The sequence below is a fragment of the Balaenoptera borealis genome, assembly GCF_965194805.1.
Source record: "Balaenoptera borealis genome assembly, chromosome: 14".
Taxonomy (NCBI): domain Eukaryota; kingdom Metazoa; phylum Chordata; class Mammalia; order Artiodactyla; family Balaenopteridae; genus Balaenoptera; species Balaenoptera borealis.
In genome coordinates, this window is record NC_138875.1 from 59,967,820 (window position 1) to 59,991,002 (window position 23,183).

Consider the following 23,183-nt stretch of genomic DNA (forward strand, 5'->3'; position numbering starts at 1 on the left):
CTGCCAGACCCCGGAGGGGATGTGATAATCCTCTGTTCTTGCAGCTGTCCAGGTAGGTCTGGTTATGATGTTCCTGTAAACCTCCAACAAGAGGCAGAGCCTTGAGAAAGGGCTACTATGTCTATTTCTGGCTATAGGTAACATTCTTTGACAAGACAGAGGTGCAGAGCCGGCATGAATAAGCACAGGCAACAGAGCACAAGGGTTAGAGCTAAAGGAAGAGATCCAATATGGAGTCAGGTTTGCTCTTCTCTGTTGCAAAGCCATCACTAACACCCACCTCCTCCAGCTGGCTCTAGTGCTCCTTTTCTGTGTGCTCTAATGACTGCTGGTTGGAATAGCTCTATCACTGCTCACACCTTTGCAATATAATTATTCTCCTGCCCCACTAGAATTAAGAATGGGGCTTGAGTCTTACTCAACTTTGAATCAGTGGTGCCTACTACAGTGCCTGGCACACAGTAGTTGCTCAATACATGTTTATAAATTTAAGGAGTGGAAGAAGATAAGGTTGGAATTGTAGACTGGTGAGACTTTAAATGCCTTGCTTAGAAATTTGGAATGTATTGTGGAGGTACTTGTGAAATACCTCAAGTTCACTCTTTCTTCCTAGTGTGTTAATTATATACGTGAAAAAGAGAAAAAATTAAAGAAAAACTATTGCTACCAGTAAGAGATATAAAGTGATTTTAAATATATCCATTGCCATTTCTTTATTTCTGATGCATTCAGGCTGTTAATTCAACAGCTAATCCAGTGCCCACCATATGCTAGATAATATGCAAGGTTGGGGATATAGAAGTACAAAATTTAGTATTTTGCTTTTCGTCAGGTAAAATTCAATTGTCAGTGTAATATAGAATCACTGTTCTTCTACATCATTTGAGCTCAGAATTATATTGGACACCATCACCTCCTCAGCCTCTCAGCATCCATTCAGACATAAATTCCTTTGACTGTAACTCAAAATGTCCCTTTTATCTTTCCCTACTTCTGTAGTATCACTGCCCTAGCTTGGTCTACTGTCATTGGTCTGCTCTTCCTTATATGTCCCCTGTGTGCCATAAACAGTTATATTATTGTTCACTTATATTCATGTTGCTTTGTAACTCTATCCAGTATGTTTATGTGCCCATGGTCTGTTTCTCCATCTGGATTAAGAGCAATGCCTTGTATAAGTTATTCACAAAAATGTTGGCTAAATGAGAGGGAAATTAGTCTTGAATAAAAATACCTAAGATAATCAGTACTTTTAACTCTTCTACATTTCTTCCCATTTCATTGCCAGCAGCCATGAATGGATTCTTTGTACAATAATGAATGTTAGGAATGATTCTCGTGGTGACTTTTGGCAGAACAGGTCAGTGGAGGACTCTTTCTGAGGAAGAAGACGGAGTGCACTAAGCACCGTTGACGGCCTCTATGACACATCACAACTGTGTCTGACCCTCAGACTCTTTTAGCGCTTAGCAGATAGTATTTGTCTTCTCTAGGCTTGTGTAAGCTAAGGAAATTGGACATCTGCTTTGAATAATATGACCTTAAATCACATTTTTAAGTAAAGCCACATGGTTGTTATTATATCATTTTATTGCATTAGGAAGCAACCAGAACAAACAATATCCTCTGGGCTTCTGAAGAGATGCAGGGGCTGATCTAATTGTTTGTACGATATTAAATGTCTTATTTAAAATTCGTATTTTCCAGTGAACCTTGGTAGTTTTTAAAGAAATAGATTTTATTCACATCTCTTTATTTTGCATTTGGTCACTAACTCTTGTTTACTTAAGAAAAAAATAATAAAACTAATTTTGGCTCCGTACTTTCATCTTAAACATGGTGGGTTTTAATTTTGCTTTTAAATAAGAGAATGGCTCATGTGATTTGAGAATCGACTAATTTTATTTTTTAAGAGTTAATTCAAAGCTGAAGATGACCCTAATACCTTCTAGTGCATTTTTTGTTCCCCTAATTTTAATTTTCTCCAAAGAGCATATGCCACAAATATTTTGCTATCTGACTCTGTGACGTGCTATGAAATTTGGATTATCTGTTGGGCTAAAACATTGGCCCTAGAATCAGACTAACTGGGTTAAAATCCTGGTTTCCTGTGTGACCTTGGGGAAGATTTTTAACCCTTCTGAATATGAAATGATACTAGTACTCCCCCCACCCATCTGTTATTGAGGGGATCAAGTAAAAGAATGGATATAAAGCGCTTAGCAGAGTGAGGGGCACATAGCAAGTACTCAGTAAATATTCAGTAATACCACCAATAGCAATGGCAGTAATAATAAACAGAGGAAGCCATGGTGATTGTCTGTGTTTGGAGCAGAGAAGGCCAAGAGGCAGCTTCCTGTGGGCTCAACCCCACTTTCATGTTAGCCAGCCTGCTCATGTTGACCCTGTGACAGGACCACTCTATGTAAACCACTGGCCATTATCATTAATAAATAAAAAATGACGATTTTCATGTCTGGAGCATTGTTTAGTATTTATATCCCATAAATCAAAACACTGGAGACTTAGAAATGCATATGCCTTTCAGTGCCCTGACTCGTAGGGCTCTATTCTATGGAAAAACAGTGTGTTCACGTGGATTTTATTGGAATATACATGGTAGCAGCAGCAGGTTGAAAAGGTTGGGCTGGGTCTGTAGGTCTCTATTGGCCTCAAGAGTTATCCATGTTATATTACTGGTTAAGGGACAAAACAAACTCCAGAGGAAAGTGTCAGGTTATTATTCTTTGAAAAACATAGGAAAAGGCTAAAAAAAAATCATATACGTTTGTATGTATATAAAGAAGGATTTTGAAGGAAATACACTATTACTTTAGTGGGATAGGTTTGTGGATATCTGAGTGAGAAATGGTTAATTTTCCCTTTGAAATCCTTCATTTTTTGGCTTTTTATAATGGTATGTGTTACTTTTATTATTTCAAAAAAGTAAAGGAAGAAGTTAAAGCACAGGGAAAGTAAGAACTAGGTCTCTATGTAAAAGAAAAAAGTCTGCAGGGATATTTAAAATGTGGTTATCTATTAATTTGCTAATATACAGATTTTTCCCTGGGATTTTCCCAAGTACACAGTTATCTCTCCTGTAAGCAGAGCAGTTCATCATCAAGTGAGTACATTTTGAAAAGAGCTTAATAAAAATGAATAATTTAATATGGTTAGAATTTAAGCTATATTCAATCGACTTAAAAGGGAAAATAAAATATGCTGGAAACAGGAAAAAAAAAAGCAACCCACCTCTTTAGAACTCTGTGAAAGATGAGAAAGAGAGATGTTTGAAAACCTTAGGTCTTAACAGAAATGTAAAAATTTATACTGTATTCTGAAGGACAAAAACAACTAAAAGCTAAATAGTGGAACTCTTATAAAAGTAATTTTCCACCCAACCAAGCTCAGAGATACAATGATAGAATAATATATCTGAATTTGTTTCTAGATCACCTAACTAATAAACTGACTCAAGATGTACTAGATTGAACTATTTTAATTAAACTACAGTTCCTACTGGTTGGAAATACTGAGAGAGAAAACCAAAAGCTTCTTTCTGAAATTTTTCGTGAATGATAATTGAAATATCTAACAGTGGGTAAATTATTCAACCTGTTATGTTATATCCAAGGATATCATGGGTATAAACAGAAGATTTTTGGTAACATGCACCATTCTTGTCGAAAATCTGAATGAGCTTTACATCTTTACTTTTTTTTCATTAATTTTGTTTGCAAAATCTGTTCTCTCTCCTTGTGTATATGAATGTGTGTATATATGTATACTATGTGTGTGTATGTGTGATTCACAAACATCATATTGATATAAACTCATTCTTAAGTGATTTTTTAAAAATTAGTTTAGATTAAATTAGATTTTCAAATTTATTATCCTTTTTTGAATCACACGTCCAACATGTTCTCAGAAAGACGTATTCATTTTCTATAATGCATTTTCAATGATGTAACATGATCCAAAATTCAGCCCATTTAGATATTGTTAGCTTAAAAATTGTTTTTATTATATGAAACTCTAATTATGAAAATGTTCAAAATCCAGATTCAACCAAAAATGGCTAAATTTTGCAATGTAACACAGTGTCCCCAGAGTTGGTGTCTTCAAGCAGTACCCGTAGCTGTCAATTCTGTGGGTCAGCAGTTTGGGCCGGACTCAGCTGAGTGGCTCTGTGATCTGGGTTGTGCGGGGCTGTCTTGGCTGGGCTCCCCCATGCATCAATGGTCAGCTGTAGGTCAGGGTCAGCTGGGGCCTGGCTGGGACAGCTCAGCTCTGCTTCCCAGGGTCCCCGTCCTCCAGCAGGTGGCCTGGACCTTTTCACCTGGTAGTGAACAAGTCTTCTTCTTCTCTGGTAGCCTCAGGTTTATTTATCATAATTAGCCTTTATTTCTTTATAGACACCTATCATATGTATATATAGTATCTAGACTTAAGAGGGTATAATGTTCTTCCTAAAGCGATCTAACTAATGTGCCACATGCTTCATACTGAGAGGCAGCTTGGTATCCTGCTGAAAAGCACAGACTCTGAGACAGTTTGCCTGGGGGTCATATCTCATCTCTACCACTTACTAGCTGAATGACCTTGGACAAGTTCCTTAACCTCTCTACACCCCAGTTTCTCGTCTTCTGTAAGAGTTAAAAGAGTTAATATAAGTAAAGCATTTAGAAGAATGCCTGGTATATTTTATATATATATATATATATATATTTATATATTTATGTAATATGTTAGCTATTATTACTCATCATTAATAGTCAATATATTTACCTATTTATCTGAAAATTCTTAACACTTCATTTTGTAAACACAACTAACAGCTTTCACAATCACCATTAATTATTGTAGCATTTTTTCCCTTGCAATAAAAAATGTACATTTATAATTCAATGGATTTGGTAAAATTTCAACTCAGATTTTTCATTCCGAGTTACATCTAGAATGATTATGTGTATCTGAAAATTAATGTTTGGATCTTGGAAAGAAATCTGAATGGCATACCTGGTTAATATTTCTGACCTTGTTAAGCTGAATAGACAAGGATGATGTAGTCTATATAGTCATATGATCATTGATACTCATGACTACAGGAGGGCCAGAAATTACCTTGAAATAGGCATTCAACTATTCCATCTCCCTAAGCTAAAACCAGATACATTTGGATAAAAACTGGGGCCGAGGCCAGACTTTGGCACATGGCTACTCTGTGCCAGGCACTCCTCTAAGAAGTGTTCTAAGTGAATCATCTCATTCAGTTCACTGAACACCCTCTTTGAAACGGGCACAATTTTATCCCCACTTCCTAGTTTAGGAGACTGAGGCAGAGTGACGTTAGCTAACTCTCTCAGTGACATCCAATAAGTAGCCGAATCAGGATCCAAATCCAAGCTGTCTGGTTGCAAAGCCCCAGCCCTTTCCACCAAGGTCAAGGCGCCCTGTGTCCTATCCCGCACCAGGAGTCCTGGTCCACATAGCCCTCAGAAACTCTTTCAAAGTAGGCACTCTTCTTGTTTCTAGATTAGTCTACTCAGGATTCTCCCCAGCCTGCTCTAGAGGGGCAAAGAGCGTGACTCTATGTCTTTACAATAGGAATGCTGTAAAAATCTCTGTGCTTCCTTCCTGATCACGTGCAGGAGCTTCACCAGAACCTCACACATGTTTGGGTTTGAAATTTTTACGTATTTAAGAAATTTACTCATGTTTAAAATCATACCCGACATTTGCTCTAACTTAAATGTCTTGATTTCGTGGTGAGAATGAATATTTTCCCAGGCATCTCTTCTCTAATTGTATTTCTGCTAATATGAATTGCCTCTTCATATCGTTTGCTAATTATTTATCGGTGTCTTAATGCTTTTTCTGATTAATTATCCAACAGATTCCTTTAATTCCAGACTGTTCTGATCACTCATAAATTTGATGGTGTATCATCAGTGTAATGTGAAGACCAGATTAATTTCCTTGACTGACTAACCTTGCTAAATTTTGATAATTCCTCCTTTCTGCCCCATGATCCCGCGAATGCCTGCTGGGCTCCGCCTTCTGACCCCAGCCAGGCTAATGAAACATCTCATGCAAAATCTTTTGCTTCCTCTTCAGGAATACGGGGAGCTCCCAACTGGGGATGTTAACAGAACCCTTGGAGTTTCTTGGAGAATGATTTTTTTATGGCAAAGGGTGACTCCTTAAGCTGAAAATGTCAAATATGATGCACTTTTAAAATATTTCAGTTTGGTTTACATTTCATATAGAAGCTTACTGTGTAATGCCTTCTTAAAATCTTTTTTTGTTTGTTTGTTTTATTTTGTTTTTTTGTTTGTAATGTCTTCTAGAAACAAGACGTAGTTTAGCTGGTAGACAGACTATCACCAGACACATGCAAAAAAAAAAATCTCTAAATTAACAGTAACTTAGGGAAAAAATAAGCAGAAGCTTATATTGTGATGGCTTGTGTCATTTGAGACTTAGAACAGAAATGAACTCTTTTCTAAAGCCGTCAATTGATTGATAAAAAGCCTGACTTACATGGGAAATTAAGCAGCCTCTTGAGAACATTCTAACCAGGCTACCTGTCACTTCCCCATCCTCGTACCTGGGGCTCATTTGCTGAGATACGGTCATTAGCGTCGTCAGATAGTTAAAACGTGTTTGCCTTACTCTGTGTTTGTTCTTTACTTATAAATTATAAAGCACACACCTAGTATTTTCCAGCTAAGTCATTAAAGCGGTTTGTCTAGATGACACACTAGAATACAAGTGAGTTCTCCTTAAAGCATCACTTTTCTTATGGAAGGAGAGACATTACTTCTCTCAATGGAACCCCCAGGATTTCTTCTGTTTTCCAGAAACCTCTTCCTTCCTGCTTTGTCTCTCATATGATAACTGTGTCTCAAAACTCTTTTTTTTTTTTAAGAGTTTCTGGTTGACGGTTCTAGGTTGTAAACCCACACATTTTACAGCCACTTCAGGCTGCAGTTATGTAAATATTGGTGACCTTAATAGATCTGATTTGTTAATCTGTAAATTGTTTTTGTTTCTGTGCTCAATTCAAAATATTTCTAATACGATAGACAGCCTAGCTGTGAGGTTCTTGCTGGAAGAATCGGTCCAAGTTTTGTTGTTTGTAGTTCTCAAAATGCTCAGTACATAATGTATCAGATGAGTCCTGCCATGGCTAAAAATGACTAGTTAAGGCAAATTAATATCTTTTGATCACCTCAGTATTTCTATGAGTAATAAAGAACAAAAATACCCATTCAATTATGCTGTGAATCACTAAATTAACAATTACATTATCTTTGAGGCATTTAATTTAAATGTCCTGAAGCAAGTGTTTTATACACATTTTAGGTGTGAGCTATGCTTATTATTTTTTTTAATTATTTTTTTATTGACGTATAGTTGAGTTATAATGTCTCAGGTATACAGCAAAGTGATTCAGTTATACATATATATATATATGTATCTTTTTCAGATTCTTTTCTGTTGTAGGTTATTATAAGATGTTGAATGTAGTTCCCTGGGCTATACAGTAGGTCCTTATTGATTATCTATTTTATATATAGGAGTGTGTATCTGTTAATCCTAACTTGTCCCTCTCCCCCTTTCCCCTTTGGTAACCATAAGTTTGTTTTCTATGTCTGTGAGTCTATTTCTGTTTTGTAAATAAGTTCATTTGTATCATTTTTTTTTTAGATTCCACATATAAGTGATATCATGTGATATTTGTCTTTCTCTGTCTGATTTACTTCACTTGGTATGATCATCTCTAGGTCCATCCCTATTGCTGCAAATGGCATTATTCCATTCTTTTTTATGGTTGAGTAATATTCCATTATATATATTGATATATACCACATCTTCTTTATCCATTCATCTGTCAATGGACATTTAGGTTGCTTCCATGTCCGGGCTATTGTAAATAGTTGAACTATGCTTATTATTAATTTTATAGCACCTAGATTGATGCGGAATTCCCTTGGGGAGCACAGAGTGCCTTTTACTAGCCAGTATGACATGCAAGAAGGCCGGGCCACATGAGTCCCCAGCTTCCCTCCTGCTGAGAGCACATACTGGACTCTTCAGGAGGGAAGAGATCGTGCAGTTGGAGAGTATAGCTTGAGCTTCCCTGTGGGATGGTGTTGCTTCTTTGCCATCTTACTGTATTTTCACCAGAGTTTTAGGAACATGGCAAAAATCATTGCAACTAACAGATGTTCTTCTAGCTCAGTAATGATTGAGAATCCACAAGGAAGGCAAGAAGAGAGAGGGGAAAAATAGAAAGGGACAGAGGGCATCTGGATGAAGAGAGAATTTTTTTTATTAAAAGTTTTCTTCTCTAGTGGTTGCGAAATACGTATTTCACATTCGTGCTCGGGTGACATTTTCGAAAGAGGCGCAGAAAAGGCCCTTCAAAAAAGGAAGGATGCTTGATGCCTGGTCTGCAGAACAGGAGTGTGGCCGTGGAGAAGGAGGTTTCATCAGGCTGAAATGGGTGCTAATAAGTGCTTTTAAAGTGCTGGTGGCACCTCCCCGCAGAGGTTTTGTTCCCTTGGAGCTTTGTTCCCGAGTTCATTTATTTCTCCACAGTCTTCATCTTCCCTATTTCACAAGATTTCTCATCAGGAAAGACGTTGTCTTTAGCACCATTGTTATACTGGCTGAGGGAGCAGGAGGAGGGATATAGTATTTTGGTATTATGATATTTGAGGGATAAGATCAAATTTAAAATTACACATTGGAAAGAAAAAGCTTTCTCACTGAGGAGGCAGAGCACAGGTTAGATCTTCTTGATTTGGGGATACTGGTGGGCCTTAAAGTACGGCCTTAAAGTGGTCTTGGGCTATGAAATCAGTTGTGGGTCATATCCAACGTTCATTGACTTATTTATGTTGCAAGATGAAATAGGGTAGAATAGGAAATGTGAGTATAATGCACAGACACACATGGTAAGAAACACAGTGATGCATTTTTTTCATGAGAGTTTTGTCCGAATATGTGTGTGTTTGTGTGTTTGCACACACGTATACTGCCTTGCAGCATGCTGTCTGTTTGATACAATGAGTTATGGTGAAAATGTTTGAGAAATATTGTTTTTGGGGCGTTACCTCCGGAGCTTGAATGTAAAAAATTCAAAGTCGCCCCAGCTCTGTCAGATGCTGTCAATGGGCCACTTTGGTGAGTTAAGGACTTCTTTGCGTTTCTTCCAGTCTTTACTATTGGGAGAATTTAATGAGTTGGCCTGAGCACTAACTGCACATCTTACTTCCCTGCATTCTCTATTCCTTAAGAACAGCCCAGGTATATGGTGACCTCCGTGTGCCTTGCCCACCAGCTCTCTTCTTTTCTCCTTGCCTTGAAACCGGTTCTTTTTCAATTCCATTCACCATAGTTGAGTCTGTCTCTTCTCTGTGTGTCCACTTGCGTCCCACTCTTCCTTTTCATTTTCTTGTACCACTTTCTGTCATAGTCAAAGGGCTTAACTTGATGACCGTTATCTCTGGCTTAAGAAACCAGAGAATTTTTTTCCATTCCTTTCTTTCAGTTTTTCTGTCTCCGTCTTCTTCTTCCACTGTCTAGAAAACATGCCTCTTGGGCACCCGGGGTGCTAAGCCATTGTAACTTTAAGTGCATGCCACTCAGTGGGCTCTGCAGGTCAGAGCTGGTCCCCACAATTTTCCTGGTCCAGGACTGCTATAGAAATTGAGGGCAAGTCTTTAGAAATTTTTATAGGAATTTAAGAGTAAGTTTATGTTTATTTAAGCTAACAAATGTGGGCTTGCATTTTGCATGTCTTTCTATTTCCTTTTTTCTAGAAATCCATGTTCATTGTATTTTACATAAACTCGATCTGAGCTGCAGCAGAAAATTACAAAACTGGTCCTTCATCATCAGTGGTTTCAGAGGCACTGCTCTAGATAACTGAATTGTTACAACCGGCATATCTAACGGGTCAGAGGGAGAATGGATGGCCCTGTAACCCAGATTTTGGATATATGCTAGCAAAGGTGGAACTTGTAAACTTTTTATGTAGCTTTTGGATCTTAAGTCCACCGATTTGAAGGCATGGCGGTAGAGGGGAAAATGAAGACAAAATAGCCAAAGGGAGAGAAGAGCCAATGATCTGTGTGCTTTTACTGAAACCAAGAGGCTTAAATAGTGAAAGTTGTAATGGCTTTAAACTTCATAAAATGCTGCTTCTCTGTCAGCAAAGGTACTGAATAACACACACAATTCTCTCTTCCTGCTGCATTTGTTGTGTGCACAAAGTTTCTCAAATGCTGGAGGAGAATTCTTGCAGTTTCCTCAGCCTTTAAAAATCTGGAGGCTCTAACACCAATGCAAATTTTAATGATGGGGTAGAAGGAATAGCTAATTATATGTCATTATTGCCGCCATCACCAGCAGTGATGGGAGATGGCCTCATCAAATGCATTTGCCAATGGATATGATTAAGCTCATTTAATTCACCCAAAGATTCAAGAATACGAACATCACATGTTCTCATAACAGAGTTCTCCTTTTCAGAGAAACCAAAATAATGATTCTTAAAGACCTTCCAAGTCTGCCTGTAGAGACGGCCCCTTTTGAAGCCAGCTCCATTCCGTGCAGATCTTTCCATTTACCTGCAATGTTATATTCTCTCCGCTTCTGTACTAGGTGACTTAAGGGTGTTTATTATCTGAACAGAAACAGAATTTCAATGTTAATTTGAATTCTGATTTCTTTTATTTATTTGCCCAGTTGGAGTATTTTTTGTAGGGAAAAAAACTGAGGTAAGGGTGTATCAAAAAGGGGGACCCAATTACTCTTTGGAAATGCATTTCCTCACAGTCCAAACATTGAACTAGAAGGTGAAAATTAAATATTCAGCCATACAGGGACATTTAACAAAGCAGACATAATAGTCTAGAATTGAATAGAAATGCTTTTAATTCTTTAAACATCAGCTATGATGTTGACTTTCCTTCCATAGTAGGTAGGTGATAAATTCAAACAATTAAAAGGCATCTCACCTGCTATCCCTTTAGACACAACTGGGAATTTACCCCAGGATTCCAAGTTGCTAGACGATGCTAAACACAAATGTTCACACTTTCTTCTGTACGTTCAGCATAGGACAATAGTGCAGCACTGCCAGGAAGTACGAGTGCCGGCTGAAATATCTTCTGTACTTCAAACCATGTGATAAGTCCTCATGACCACACACAGAAGTAAAGATCTCCTTCCCAAAGCTCAAATGTAGGGGCAAGATGGATCGAGTTGAAGGTTTTGTAAAGCTTCAGTACTAATGTTCCTCTCCCATAAAGAAAGGGAAGTTAAACATTACCATTTTCGGTGAAAAAGGATAGGACCCAGGAGGGTTGTGGACAGGCAGGCAGAAATAAATATACAGAGCTAAATGCTGAAGAATTACATATAATTTAGAGAAGCAGGCATTAGGAGGTATGAAGCAACATAGTAATCGTAATGATAATCACCAATAATTTTTGAACCTGTGCTATATGGTGAACACTGTCCTAAATGCCTGTATATGCATTAATCGTTCATTGTGAAGCTACACAGAAATACCAGCTGAGCGACACTTCTCAGGGGACTATACCCCAGGGAACAGGTGCTCAGTAAAGAGAGACTTTTTCTCTAAAATATAGTGTGCATTAGAGAAAGACAAATACTGTTGATGTCACTTATATGTGGAATCTAAAAAATACAACAGACTAGTGAATATAACAAAAAAGAAGCAGACTCACAGATACAGAAAATAAACTGGTGATTACTGGGGGGAGGGGGAAAGGGGGAAGTGAACAGAGGGGACAAAATTAAGAGATACAAACTATAAGGTATAAAATAAGCTACAAGGGTATATTGTACAATACAGGGAATAGAGTTAATATTTTACAATAACTATAAATGGAGTATAACCTTTAAAAGTTGTGAATCACTCTATTGTACACCTGTAACTTATATAATATTGTACAGCAGCTGTACCTCAGTAAAAAGAATACTGTGTGTTGACGAGCTGTTCATTACTTTCTGGACTGTTTAGAGGCAGGACCTTTGCCTGTGACCAAGGGGACAGTCTAGATGGAGCTGCTTCCAGAGGGCAGAACCAGTGAGGTAGGAAGATGGTTCGGGTAGAGCAGGTGTTTCGACCAGCACCACACACCTGTCCTTGGAAACCCTTTGACTATTGCACAAAACCATGCACCGAAAATGCTAGATCTTGTAAGAAGAATGGAGCTGACTATTCAAAATCTACACAGCTTTGTAGCCAGAGAACCAACGAAACAGTCACAGCCCTAATAAAAACCCTGGCCTCATTAACTTCCGCCTGGCACTTAGAATCCCTGTGAGTCCATCCTTCGCCCTGTGCCTGAGGGCTTCCACATCCTCCTTCTCACCAGAGGGGGCCTCGGAGTCAGTCCTTCCCTTCTGATGGAGACCACTCTCTGCCAGCTGAAATATATGATCCGGGTTCATCATCTCCATCAATCAGCGTGCTTTCCTCTCTAAACTCAGGAGGGGAGCAGAAGCTTCACAGCTTCTTCATCTGGTCTTGCAGTTTCCCAGACAGCCTCACAGAGCGGGAAGAGGTATGGCTCTGTAGAGCCACTAAACTTCTTGCCACTTTTGACCCTAAGCGAAGGCCCTTCTGTAGGAGTTTCACCTTTGTTGAAAGGCCATCATGTAGCCCTTTATTGGAGAGAAAATTTGCCTTGATTGCTCTACAACATTAATGTCCTGCAAAAACTTGCACATGGTCTGAAGGGACTCTAGTGTTATATGGATGTCACTCCCCTATTTGCTAATCCTGTTAGCTAATCTGCATTGCAGCAACATGCCTTGTAACAGGATAGACTGTATTCTGGTTCAAAAGGGGGAAAAAAAGGAGAAAGTATAAAAATCAGGATCATTTGAGTGTTTGCAACTTAAAATACCTGAGTTGCACCTTGACCTCAAGATAAAAATTAGTATTTTGTCCTAGAATGAAGCTTAATGAGTAAATATTGAAGGATAGGCTGTGTAGTTGGGGAAAACAGTATTTTAGGGAAACCCAGTGATTTCCCAAACAACTATGGTAGGATGTTACCCGGTTTATACCAACGTGTGAAAAGAGACTCTTCATCCAAACTAGACTTTCCAGGATGCAGGAAACCTACTTTTGCTCTCCTATGCATATTGCCATATTTACCATCTCTGGTCGCCCAAGTTTAAGTGATGGAAACACTCCAAGAAGTAATATTCTTGGCAGAGTGACAATACTAAAGCTTTTGGTGATTCAGAGTTGGCTTCAAGGCCGACTCATGCCTTAGCCCCCCATCAGGGCATATTCTACATTGCAACTATGTTGCAGATGCCAGAGCCCCAAATGATTGAATGTGGAATAAATACACTTATATTTTACTAAGAGCGACAGAGTATAATTTTTAACTCATGTTATAAACACCAACTGCCCTCTTTCAATTTGTGATGGGGTTGGTCCACCCTGTGTATTTTGAAGAGCTTTTTTTTTCACATTTTGTAGAGCATAGCTAACCCAAATCACTGCAGTGATATTCTCTTGTCACATAATCCCTCTCTCTGTCCCCAACTCTTTCTTAAATCACATTTGCAGTTCTTCCTTATTACTGAAATACATGTTCCACAATAACCCTTCCCTTGTGGCTTGACTTTCATATTTCCAGGTGCGTAACATTCGTCTCTTGAAAAATTGCTGTATTTTCAGATAGCTCCCATAATTTTCCTTCACTGTCATGAAAGGGTTTGTTTTCTCCATATGTGCTCAAATGGCGCATGAAGAAATGTGGAGTTATTGGAGTGTAGCAGGATGAGTAATGGGCTGGAAACCCAGAGGCTCCAAGTTCTGATTTCACCACTGACTCATCCTAAAGCCTGGATAAGATGCGTCCTCATCTCTCTGTGACTCAGTTCCTATTTTCCTTACATGGCATTAACACTAGCTGATCTCATGAAGGGGCCTTGAGAGGTAACAGCCAGAAGCAAACATTTTGTAGTATTGATCCTTTAACAATAGTCTATTAATTTATAAAGGATATATCTACATTCCTGGTTTTTATTTAGTCCTCCTAATAATTCCCTGGGAAAAGTAGTCTTCTCATTTTGCTGTTTAGGAAATCACAGCTTGTAGATGAGAGAAAATTTCCACACTTTTTCTAAGATTGTGTATGTATCTTTATAGATATGTGTGGGTGTTTACTAAAATATATATACCCACAAACGAGCATACACACACCTCCTTGGAAATTATGGTTCACAATGAGGGATGTTTTTAAAGGAATACTCAACTGAGGGTAATAGTCTCTTCATGCCGTAGAAACCATGAGTCCAACCACCCTGAGTAGTATTTTTTTTTAGTCTTTATTTTCCAAATTTAGTTGTACTTCCCCCTCAGAATTTCCATACATTTTTCCCTCTCTGCTAAAGAAGGCTTGTAATGACCTGTTTTCCCGTTCATCTTAGAACATTTTGATTTACCTTTCTTTATGTGATATATAAAATTCATATATTTATTTTAGTTGCTATTTCTGGTGATCTTAGGCATGGGGAAGGTCCAAGTGACCTTTCCCAAGGTCAGGGTATCTGGGAAGCTTGAATCCATCTGGAAACTCTTCAGCACTCATGGGTGGGTGAGTACCCTGGATGAACAGTTGAAAACAAGGAGCTCACAGAGACTTCTGTGAACGACTGTCCCCCATGGGCACAACCATTGATGGGTAAACTCTGTCATCCCCCCATTATGAGAACACCCTAGTCAAGGAGAAGCCAGTTGTGACAGTAGTGGGGGGATGGGTGCTGAGCTGCAAGAAAATCATGTTATATTGATGACAAGGAGCATTATCGGGCCAATTTTCTAAGATTCCACAAACCAGAACAATCTGTTCCCTTTCTCTAGATTATATGAGAATCTCAGAGTGTCTGTGATTACTCAGTGGTGGTACCATTGTAGAATAGGGTTGTTTAGAGATGATGGAAAAGTTCAATATCTGTGCAGCCCAGTATGGTAGCAACTGGCCCCATGTGGCTATTGAGTGCTTCAAATGTGGTTCCTGGGGCTGAGGACCTACACTTTCAATATTACAGAACTTTTTTTTTTTATCCAGGTGCTGAATTTTTTTTTAATTCATCTTTTTTTTTTTTATTGAAGTCTAGTTGATTTACAGTGTTGTGTTAATTTCTGCTATACAGCAAAGCGGTTATCCATATGTATATTCTTTTTCATATTCTTTTCCATGATGGTTTATCCCAGGATTTTGAATATAGTTCCCTGTGCTATATAGTAGGACCTTGTTGTTATCCATTCCATATGTAATAATTTTCATCTACCAACCCCAAGTTCCCAGTTCATCCCTCCTCCATATGCTCCAGCAATTCCACTCCTGGGCATATATCCGGACAAAACTATAATTCAAAAAATACATGCACCCCTATGTTCATAGTAGCACTATTCACAATAGCCAAGACATGGAAACAACCTAAATGTCCATTGACAGATGAATAAAGAAGATGTGATGTATATATAATAATATATTTTATATATATATACACACACACAACACACACACACACACACACACACACACACACTCACACAATGGAATATTACTCAGCCATAAAAAAGAACAAAATAATGGCATTTGAAGCTACATGGATGGACCTAGAGATTATCATACTAAGTGAAGTAAGTCAGAAAGACAAAGACAAATACCATGTGATATCACTTATATGTGGAATCTAAAATATGACTCAATATTATAGAATTTTAATTAATTAAAAAAAAGAAAACTCTGTGTGGCTAGTGACCACCAGATCGACCAGTGCAGATCTGCAAACCATGCATATACCTATTATTTAGGAAACTAATTGCAGTGACATCAAGGGAATTTGCCATCCCCACTGACCTTGAGAGCACTTTGGGGATGAAAAGGTGTGAAAGAGGTGGGACTTTCAAAGCCAAGGTCAGATGTGTGGAACTGCAGTGTCGACCCATGGAAATGACGGTGACTTTTCAGATATGAGCAGGAAGTAGTGTTTCCGGTTGTGACCGTCCTTTGATTTTCTTTTCGCAGGCTCCTTCATGTTGGTGAACACGTCTGGGAGATCTGAGGGACAGAGAGCCCACCTCCTCTTACCTCAACTCAAAGAAAATGACACCCACTGCATTGATTTTCACTACTTTGTATCCAGCAAGAGTAATTCTGCTCCCGGGTTACTCAATGTCTACGTGAAGGTCAATAACGGGCCTTTGGGGAACCCTATTTGGAATATATCTGGAGACCCAAACCGTACATGGAACAGGGCAGAGCTGGCCATCAGTACTTTCTGGCCTAACTTTTATCAGGTATGCCCTTTATTTTTCATTTCCTGTTTTGATGCATCCTCTAACTTCTGAAACTATAAATCAGTTTTATATTAGTCTAATCAGAGAATGTATTAGAAGTGTTGGTATTTTAAGACCAAGGTGAGGAAAGCTTATGCTCGTGGATAGGGAGTGTATTGAGGCTTTGTTTGTACATTACCTTGAGAAATGAGTAAAATGCACCATTCAAACTTGTTTACGTATGTATCTATTTAAGAAAATAAAAGCAGCCACCTGCAGCAGGGCAGGAAATGCTGTCTGCAAGGATGTTTTACTTTCTATGTTAAGTAGCCACATCTGACCCAGGGAGACCAGAGCACTTGATGGTAGAAGAAAAAGCCTCTTCTTCCATGAGTGGATCTCAGGAGTCATGGGTCATTAGGAAGTGAGCCCGAGTGGAGGTCAGCTGGTGAGATGCAGGGTCCTGCTCCCACCCCATCAGCAGTGGGAAGAAAATGGCATGTAGACCGAGTCCTTGTCATGGAGGAGCTGCTCTGTGGGATGTTCTGTTGGGACCACTTTGCCCACCTGGAGTGGGCACTGAAAGGAAATGAAGAGTGCAGGCCAGAAGCGGTTAGAAAGTGGTACCAAGGAGGTCCCGCTGGTCTGTCCGTCCTCTCGGAGAGGGCCTGTGCCCCAAGAGCATCCCGACTTGGCGTCAAAGGTGGGAAATTAGTGACGGTGGTGTTCTGTGTGCTTTCTCCTTTTGTCCACAGCCTCTGAAAATAACTTCACATTAAGACCTCAGTTAATTTCAAGCTAAGAGGATGCATTAAGAGAATTGCAGTATTTTGCTTTTCTCTTTCTTAATTCCTTTGGCTCACTCGGAAGCCAACGGGAACATGTATCCAAGATCATCTCTCATGGTTAATTGAGGTGCTTGGCTAGACCCAGGGAGGAAAGACTGAGTCTTCTCAAGGGCTGCTTGTCATCTGAGCGGCATGATCGGCGCCCGGGAACCCACTCTGCAGGCTTGGTGTTTATTAGGGAAGATTTATCAATCCCAGTTCCTCTATCCCTGGATTTGATCATGGGAATAAATGGGCTGTAAATTCTGTGCTTGTTTTATCTTTGTGCCCTCGTACCTGCAACAATTTCTGGTTATTTAAACGTCTTTTAAATGGAAATGAAGGGGTAGTAAAAGCTCTGTTAGCACACATGTAAATTGTTAAAATCCTTTTAGAGTGCACTTGGGCAATACATTTTAAAAGTGTTAAATATTTAAATAAGTCTAATTTTAGCAATCTACTGTTAGGAGTTCATCCTAAGGAAATAATGAAAAGTGGTAGCAAACAGTTAGCTACAAGGATATTCACGGCAGTGTGTTTATAATAATGAAACACCAGGAGCAGTATTACATTTATTACAATAGAGGATGAGTTCATCTATGCTACCTCAATACAAAAATTCATTTTGCAACCGTTAAGAATAATGTTATGAAAGATCATTTCATGATGTATCTCAGCTTATTTTCTTAAGTGGATAAAACTGTATAAAATCATAAAGCAGTATGTTAAATTCAACTTTAAATTAAATATATGTACTAATATGTATTAATTATACATTAATATGCATTAATAATATTAATGTTATTAATATGTTAATAATATTAATATGAATTAATTATATATAAATACATATAATATTAATATGTATTATTTATATATATTATACATATAATTAAACTATATGGTGAAATAAATATATTAAGAAGTAGTATCTCCCCAGCTAGTGACTTGAATTTTTTCTTTCTGTCATCTGTCATATTCTAAATTTTCCCCAATGTACATGTGCTGTTTTTATGTATAAAACAAAAAAAAGAGTTAAAAAGTAGTTTTTCTTGCAGAGGGAAAATGCCCTACTTACTGAATATCCTTCTTTTTTATAAATATATTGATAACCAATCAGGGTATAATTCAAAAATATGGCCTTTGGGACAAAGTTTCTTCTTTTGTAGGATTAAAATGGAAGCAAGGGAAGTGGGTTTGGCTAAGGCAGGCTTCATAAGGCTGTGTATGATGGACTAGACTAAGAGGCTGAGTGTTTTTAGAAACTTCTTTTGGAGGGGACCTTCCCACAGTAGAGAAGGCCTAGCTAGTTCCCCTCTGGAACCTGCACTGGACTCTTCCTTGGTCTCCAGGCATCTAGACAAGATCAGAAGTTCTGTCCTGCTCAACTTTGCCCTGATCTTCTTCTCTTTCCCCTTAGCAATGCCCACCCAAAACCTGTAGGAGTGAGCCCTTGTGGGGCTCCACAGCTGCCAGAGCCTGGTGCATTCATTTAGTTTTGACACTGGCTACAATCCAGATCTTAAATTTTTGTTTTGCCTTTGTCTTAGTCAGCTTGAGCTGCTGTGACAAAAAGAAAAACAAAAGCCCACAGTCTGGGTGGCTTAAACAACAAACCTTTATTTCTCAGCTCTGGAGGCTGAGAAGTCCAAAATAAGGGGCCCTCAGATTCCATTCTTGTTAAGGGCCCCCTTCCTGGCTTATGGAGGCCCCTTCTGGTCTTCTTGTTGTGTGCTCAGATGACCTCCCCATGTGTGCAGCAGAGAGAGCCCTGGTCTCTCTTCCTCTTCTTATAAGGGCACTAATCCCATTACGGGGACTCCACCCTCATTGCCTCAGCTAAGCATAATCACCTCTCTGATGCTCCATCTCCCAATTCCATCACCGTGGGGGTTGGGGCTTCAACATATGAATTTGAAGGGGACACAACACTCAGCCCATAATAGCCTTGAACACACCTGGCTCAGACAGTCAGAACTAAAGGAATGATTTAATTTATCAACAGTCTCAGGAGATCGGCCTTTAAAAGGAATTATCAAGCTACAGTTGGCCCTTGAATAGTGTGGCGCTTAAGGGTGCTGACCCCCAACACACACACAGTTGAAAATCCATGTGTAACTTTTGACTCCGCCCAGACTTAACCACTGATAGCCCACTGTTGACCAGAAGCCTCACCGATAACATGAAAAGTCAATTAGCACATATTCTGTGTGTTATGTGTATTATATACTATATTCTTACAGTAAAATAAGCTAAAGAAGAGAAAATGTTATTAAGAAAATCATAAGGAAGAGAAAATACATTTATGGTACTGTACTGTATTTATTGATACATTAAGTTTACATCATCTGTTTATAAGATGAATCACCTGTCAGTACCTACATCAACAGTGTCTTATATGAAACAAACACCATAGATGTTATACGTATTACTAACATGAGATAACAATAATGAAAAGATAATGTGAAAAGGAAACTCATATTTATTTACAGTTGTAACAATTCATGCATCGATAACGAAGAAGCAGCAATGTGTTTGATTTACGGTCACCTCACACAATCCATACAGTTGCTTCTTCGTAGCCTAGCCTATATACCAATGAATGAATTGTTATCAGATTTTTATGGCACACAGTATTATGTCATATTCATAATACAGTATTGGAAACGTTGTTACATTAATAAAAACACCTACCTGTTGATGGTAGGCTGATAGTTTCTTCAATTACTAGAGAGAGAGGTGTAAGGTAATGAAATTCTTTGAAAGCAAAGTTATAAAACAATAAGAAAACAAACTGTTCTAACCTATAAACCTATAAAATGTTATTAATTTTATATTAAATATCACCCACCTTATGCCTATGTAAGATGAGACTAGTATTGACATGTATTTCATGCATTCATGGCATACCTTTTTCTTAATTTTTTCGATATATCTGGGCCATGCAGTTGGCGAGTTTTTTCAAATTGTTGCAAATCTCCAAAAATTTTCCAATGTATTTATTGAAAAATCCACATATAAGTAGACCCACAGAGTTCAAGCCCATATTGTTCAAGGGTCAACTGTATATTGAAAATAAGGTGATCCTGTCTATCAGACCATTGTCATTGTCAGTGAATTCTTCCTTTCTTGGGCTCTTTTGAATAAAATATTTTGCCTTCCCAATTGTGAGCCTCTGACCCTCACCCCCAAACTCTCCTGCTCCTCACTGTGACCTCTCACATCGCTGAGCAGTACCTGCTTTACCATATTCAACTGGAATGTAGTTCTCATTATAGCTTTTTGGTTCACTGGGTGATTCATAGTTTCATACTCTGGGTTTAAAGGTGGATTTGCAGAGATTCTTTAAACCAGTGTTGCTAAATGTTTAAGAACTTGGTGATCAAAGTTTGTTAAGCATCTGGATCCACTGAAAATGCATTTGTTCATTTAATTCCCAAGGAGTCTAACCAAACCTCAGCCTTTCACGTTTTAAAGGCATAGTTAAGGTTGTATTTCCCTCTTTTCTCCCCTTTATCTGCTGGGCAGTAAACATAGTGAAGTCATTACCCTAATAGTAACATAAACTATTAGATAAATGGCACTCAGTAGATGATACAAGAGAGATGTCAGCAGGAAATTTCCCAAATGCTGAGACAGACCTTAAAATCACCATGTTAAGACTTGAATGATGTTCCCAGTTGGCATGAGAAAAATACATTGTATCAACAGGTGGAGAGGAAGGAAAATACCTACCAATCCTATTTCCACCCTTGGCCCAAGATGTCAGCTGAACTGGAGGTGATCAGAAAAAAAGCTGGAAAAATCAGTTGTCCATATTCAGGCAGCACTGCCCTGGATGGGGGCTTCCCCGCTGCAGCCGTGGGGCGAGCACACCCTTACTAAGGAAACGGCTGTCATATCCTGATGTTCGTAAAAACCTGACTTATGCAGGAGCCATCTGCTTTTAAATCAATTTCCCAGACAGATTTCTCCATCAGGAGTTTTGTACTAGCCTGAGGATGTGCTTCTGCTTTAGGTGACTATTATATTTCTAATTGCAAAATACACAAAATTATTTTTCTGGTATCACGTGTACGTGCATGCCTGTGACATTTTCTTTTATGGACATAGTTCATAAAAGTCAGTATCCAAATGATGCATTCTTAGTATACAGATAGGCTGTTTCTGGGACCAAAAGCTGAGGACAAGATAATAGGACATGGACATTTAAAGGAGGTGATAACACAGGGACTCTGCTTCCCCCAGATGCCCCATTAGTATTTAGGCTGCAAGATACGTGACAGAGATCTAAAAAATTAATGTAGAGTGAACAAATGCTTGAAATACTAGTATATTAAAATATTTTATATTCATATAGTACTTTATAAGATGCTCTTCACACTTTGTAAAGTAGTTTTGATCTAATGAATTAAGATTGATGAATTAAGTCTTAAAAGATCTCGTATTACAGTATTGCTTGTAAATGAGCGGCATCATACTGTAGTAAAAGAACATATGCTTTGCATCAGACAGAACTGGATTTGAATATGAGCCCTGTTTACTTATAAGCTTGGGCAGCTTAAATTTACTGAGCCTTCCTAATTACGGGACTAAATATAAAGACAGGGCAGGGTGTGAAGATGGATGAAAGAACACATTTTGGATGTGCTGGCCTCTCAATAAATGGTGGTAGTTTATGGAGATTCAGATGTGTGGAAAACAGAAAAAAGGGAAGCAGGTAATAGTTGAGTGCTTTCTCCTGCTAAGTCACTCCTTAAGTGTGTTTGGTGCGATGGCAGAAGGTATGCAATGAAAAAGGGTTCTGGGAACAAATCCTTCAGTGAAACAGTGGATGAAACGGGATGACCCAAGGGCTTTCCCGCCAGAACATTCTAGCATGTTAGCCCTGGAACTGCTATCGTGGTGCTCTGGGCACTCTGCCTACACTTGGGGAGCAGGTGCTCGGGGGGGGGGACCGGGAACGGGGGTGCTGGGCTGGGTTCCTTCTGTCTGTCCTGTTCCTGATCCTCCCATGCTTTTGTCAAGAATGTCCATTTCTCCCTCATCTTTGGCTGCAAGATACTGAGTTGATTCTCATCTTGGTCAGAGTCTGAGTCTTGTAAATTGTTGGATTTGGGGAGGTTATTGGTGCAACCAAACACCACTGCACTATGTACTTTGGATAAACATAGTGGGTTCTCTTGGGCATCTCTTTGTTTTTATTACCTTTCTGCTAACATGACCTAGATTAGCATGTGTAGAGTTTCAAAATGGTTCTTAGCAGAGTGAAGTGTTCTTGCCACTTTATGGAGCTTTCCTTATTTATGGGAAAATAATATTCTACCAGTACACATCACAACGGTAATCTGCATGGAATACAGCTAATTGCAGGTTAATTACTGTTCATTAACACATAAATTGTCAAGTATCTGGTGATTAACATGTATTTAATTACTTAATTAGTGTTTGTTCTAACTGCTGTGACATAGAACCTGCCCCTCTGCTGGGTGGCAGCATAAGTGCGGGCTACCTGCTTTCACCAGGGCACCTGGGCTTTCACACCTGCTTCCTTTGATTTAGACACTGCCTTTTGCCCTTTTAAGAATAGCATTTTCCTCTCACAAGCACCCTTTTACTTTACTGTGCTGATTAAAAAAATATTTCACTTTGATTCTGTTTCTTCTCCCCTCCTCTCTCCTCTTATCCACCTGCAAGTTTCCGAGGCCTCTGATGGATTCTTCTGGGTTCTTAACCCCACCTGCACCCAGAGACGCCCCTGGAACCCCACACTCACTGCCTTTCTCCCTGCTTTTGGAGATAGTGATTCTGAGTCCTGTCGGAGGCCAGGAGGGCAGTGATCTTTCATACAGATGGTTGCTTTGAAAAGGAAAAAATGCACAGGTGGCCTTGAAATCCCTCCCCCTGGCCCCTCAATAAAGGTGTTATTCCAGGCTGTGGGCAGTGACAAGAGGGATGGGAAGGTAAAGTCAGGGAAGATACTGGCCTTCTGGTTGCAC

General features: G+C 38.9%; 1 protein-coding gene across 7 annotated transcripts in view; it reads left to right on the forward strand.

Moving 5' to 3' along the window:
* The window catches only part of PTPRM (protein tyrosine phosphatase receptor type M), a 742,498-nt gene that overhangs the window by 257,870 nt on the left and 461,445 nt on the right, over nt 1–23,183 (forward strand). For all 7 annotated transcript variants that reach the window (XM_082353481.1, XM_082353483.1, XM_082353486.1 and 4 more), the window contains exon 3: nt 16,107–16,378. In XM_082353481.1, the coding sequence (XP_082209607.1) occupies nt 16,107–16,378 (272 nt within the window). The remainder of the gene's footprint in view (nt 1–16,106; nt 16,379–23,183) is intronic.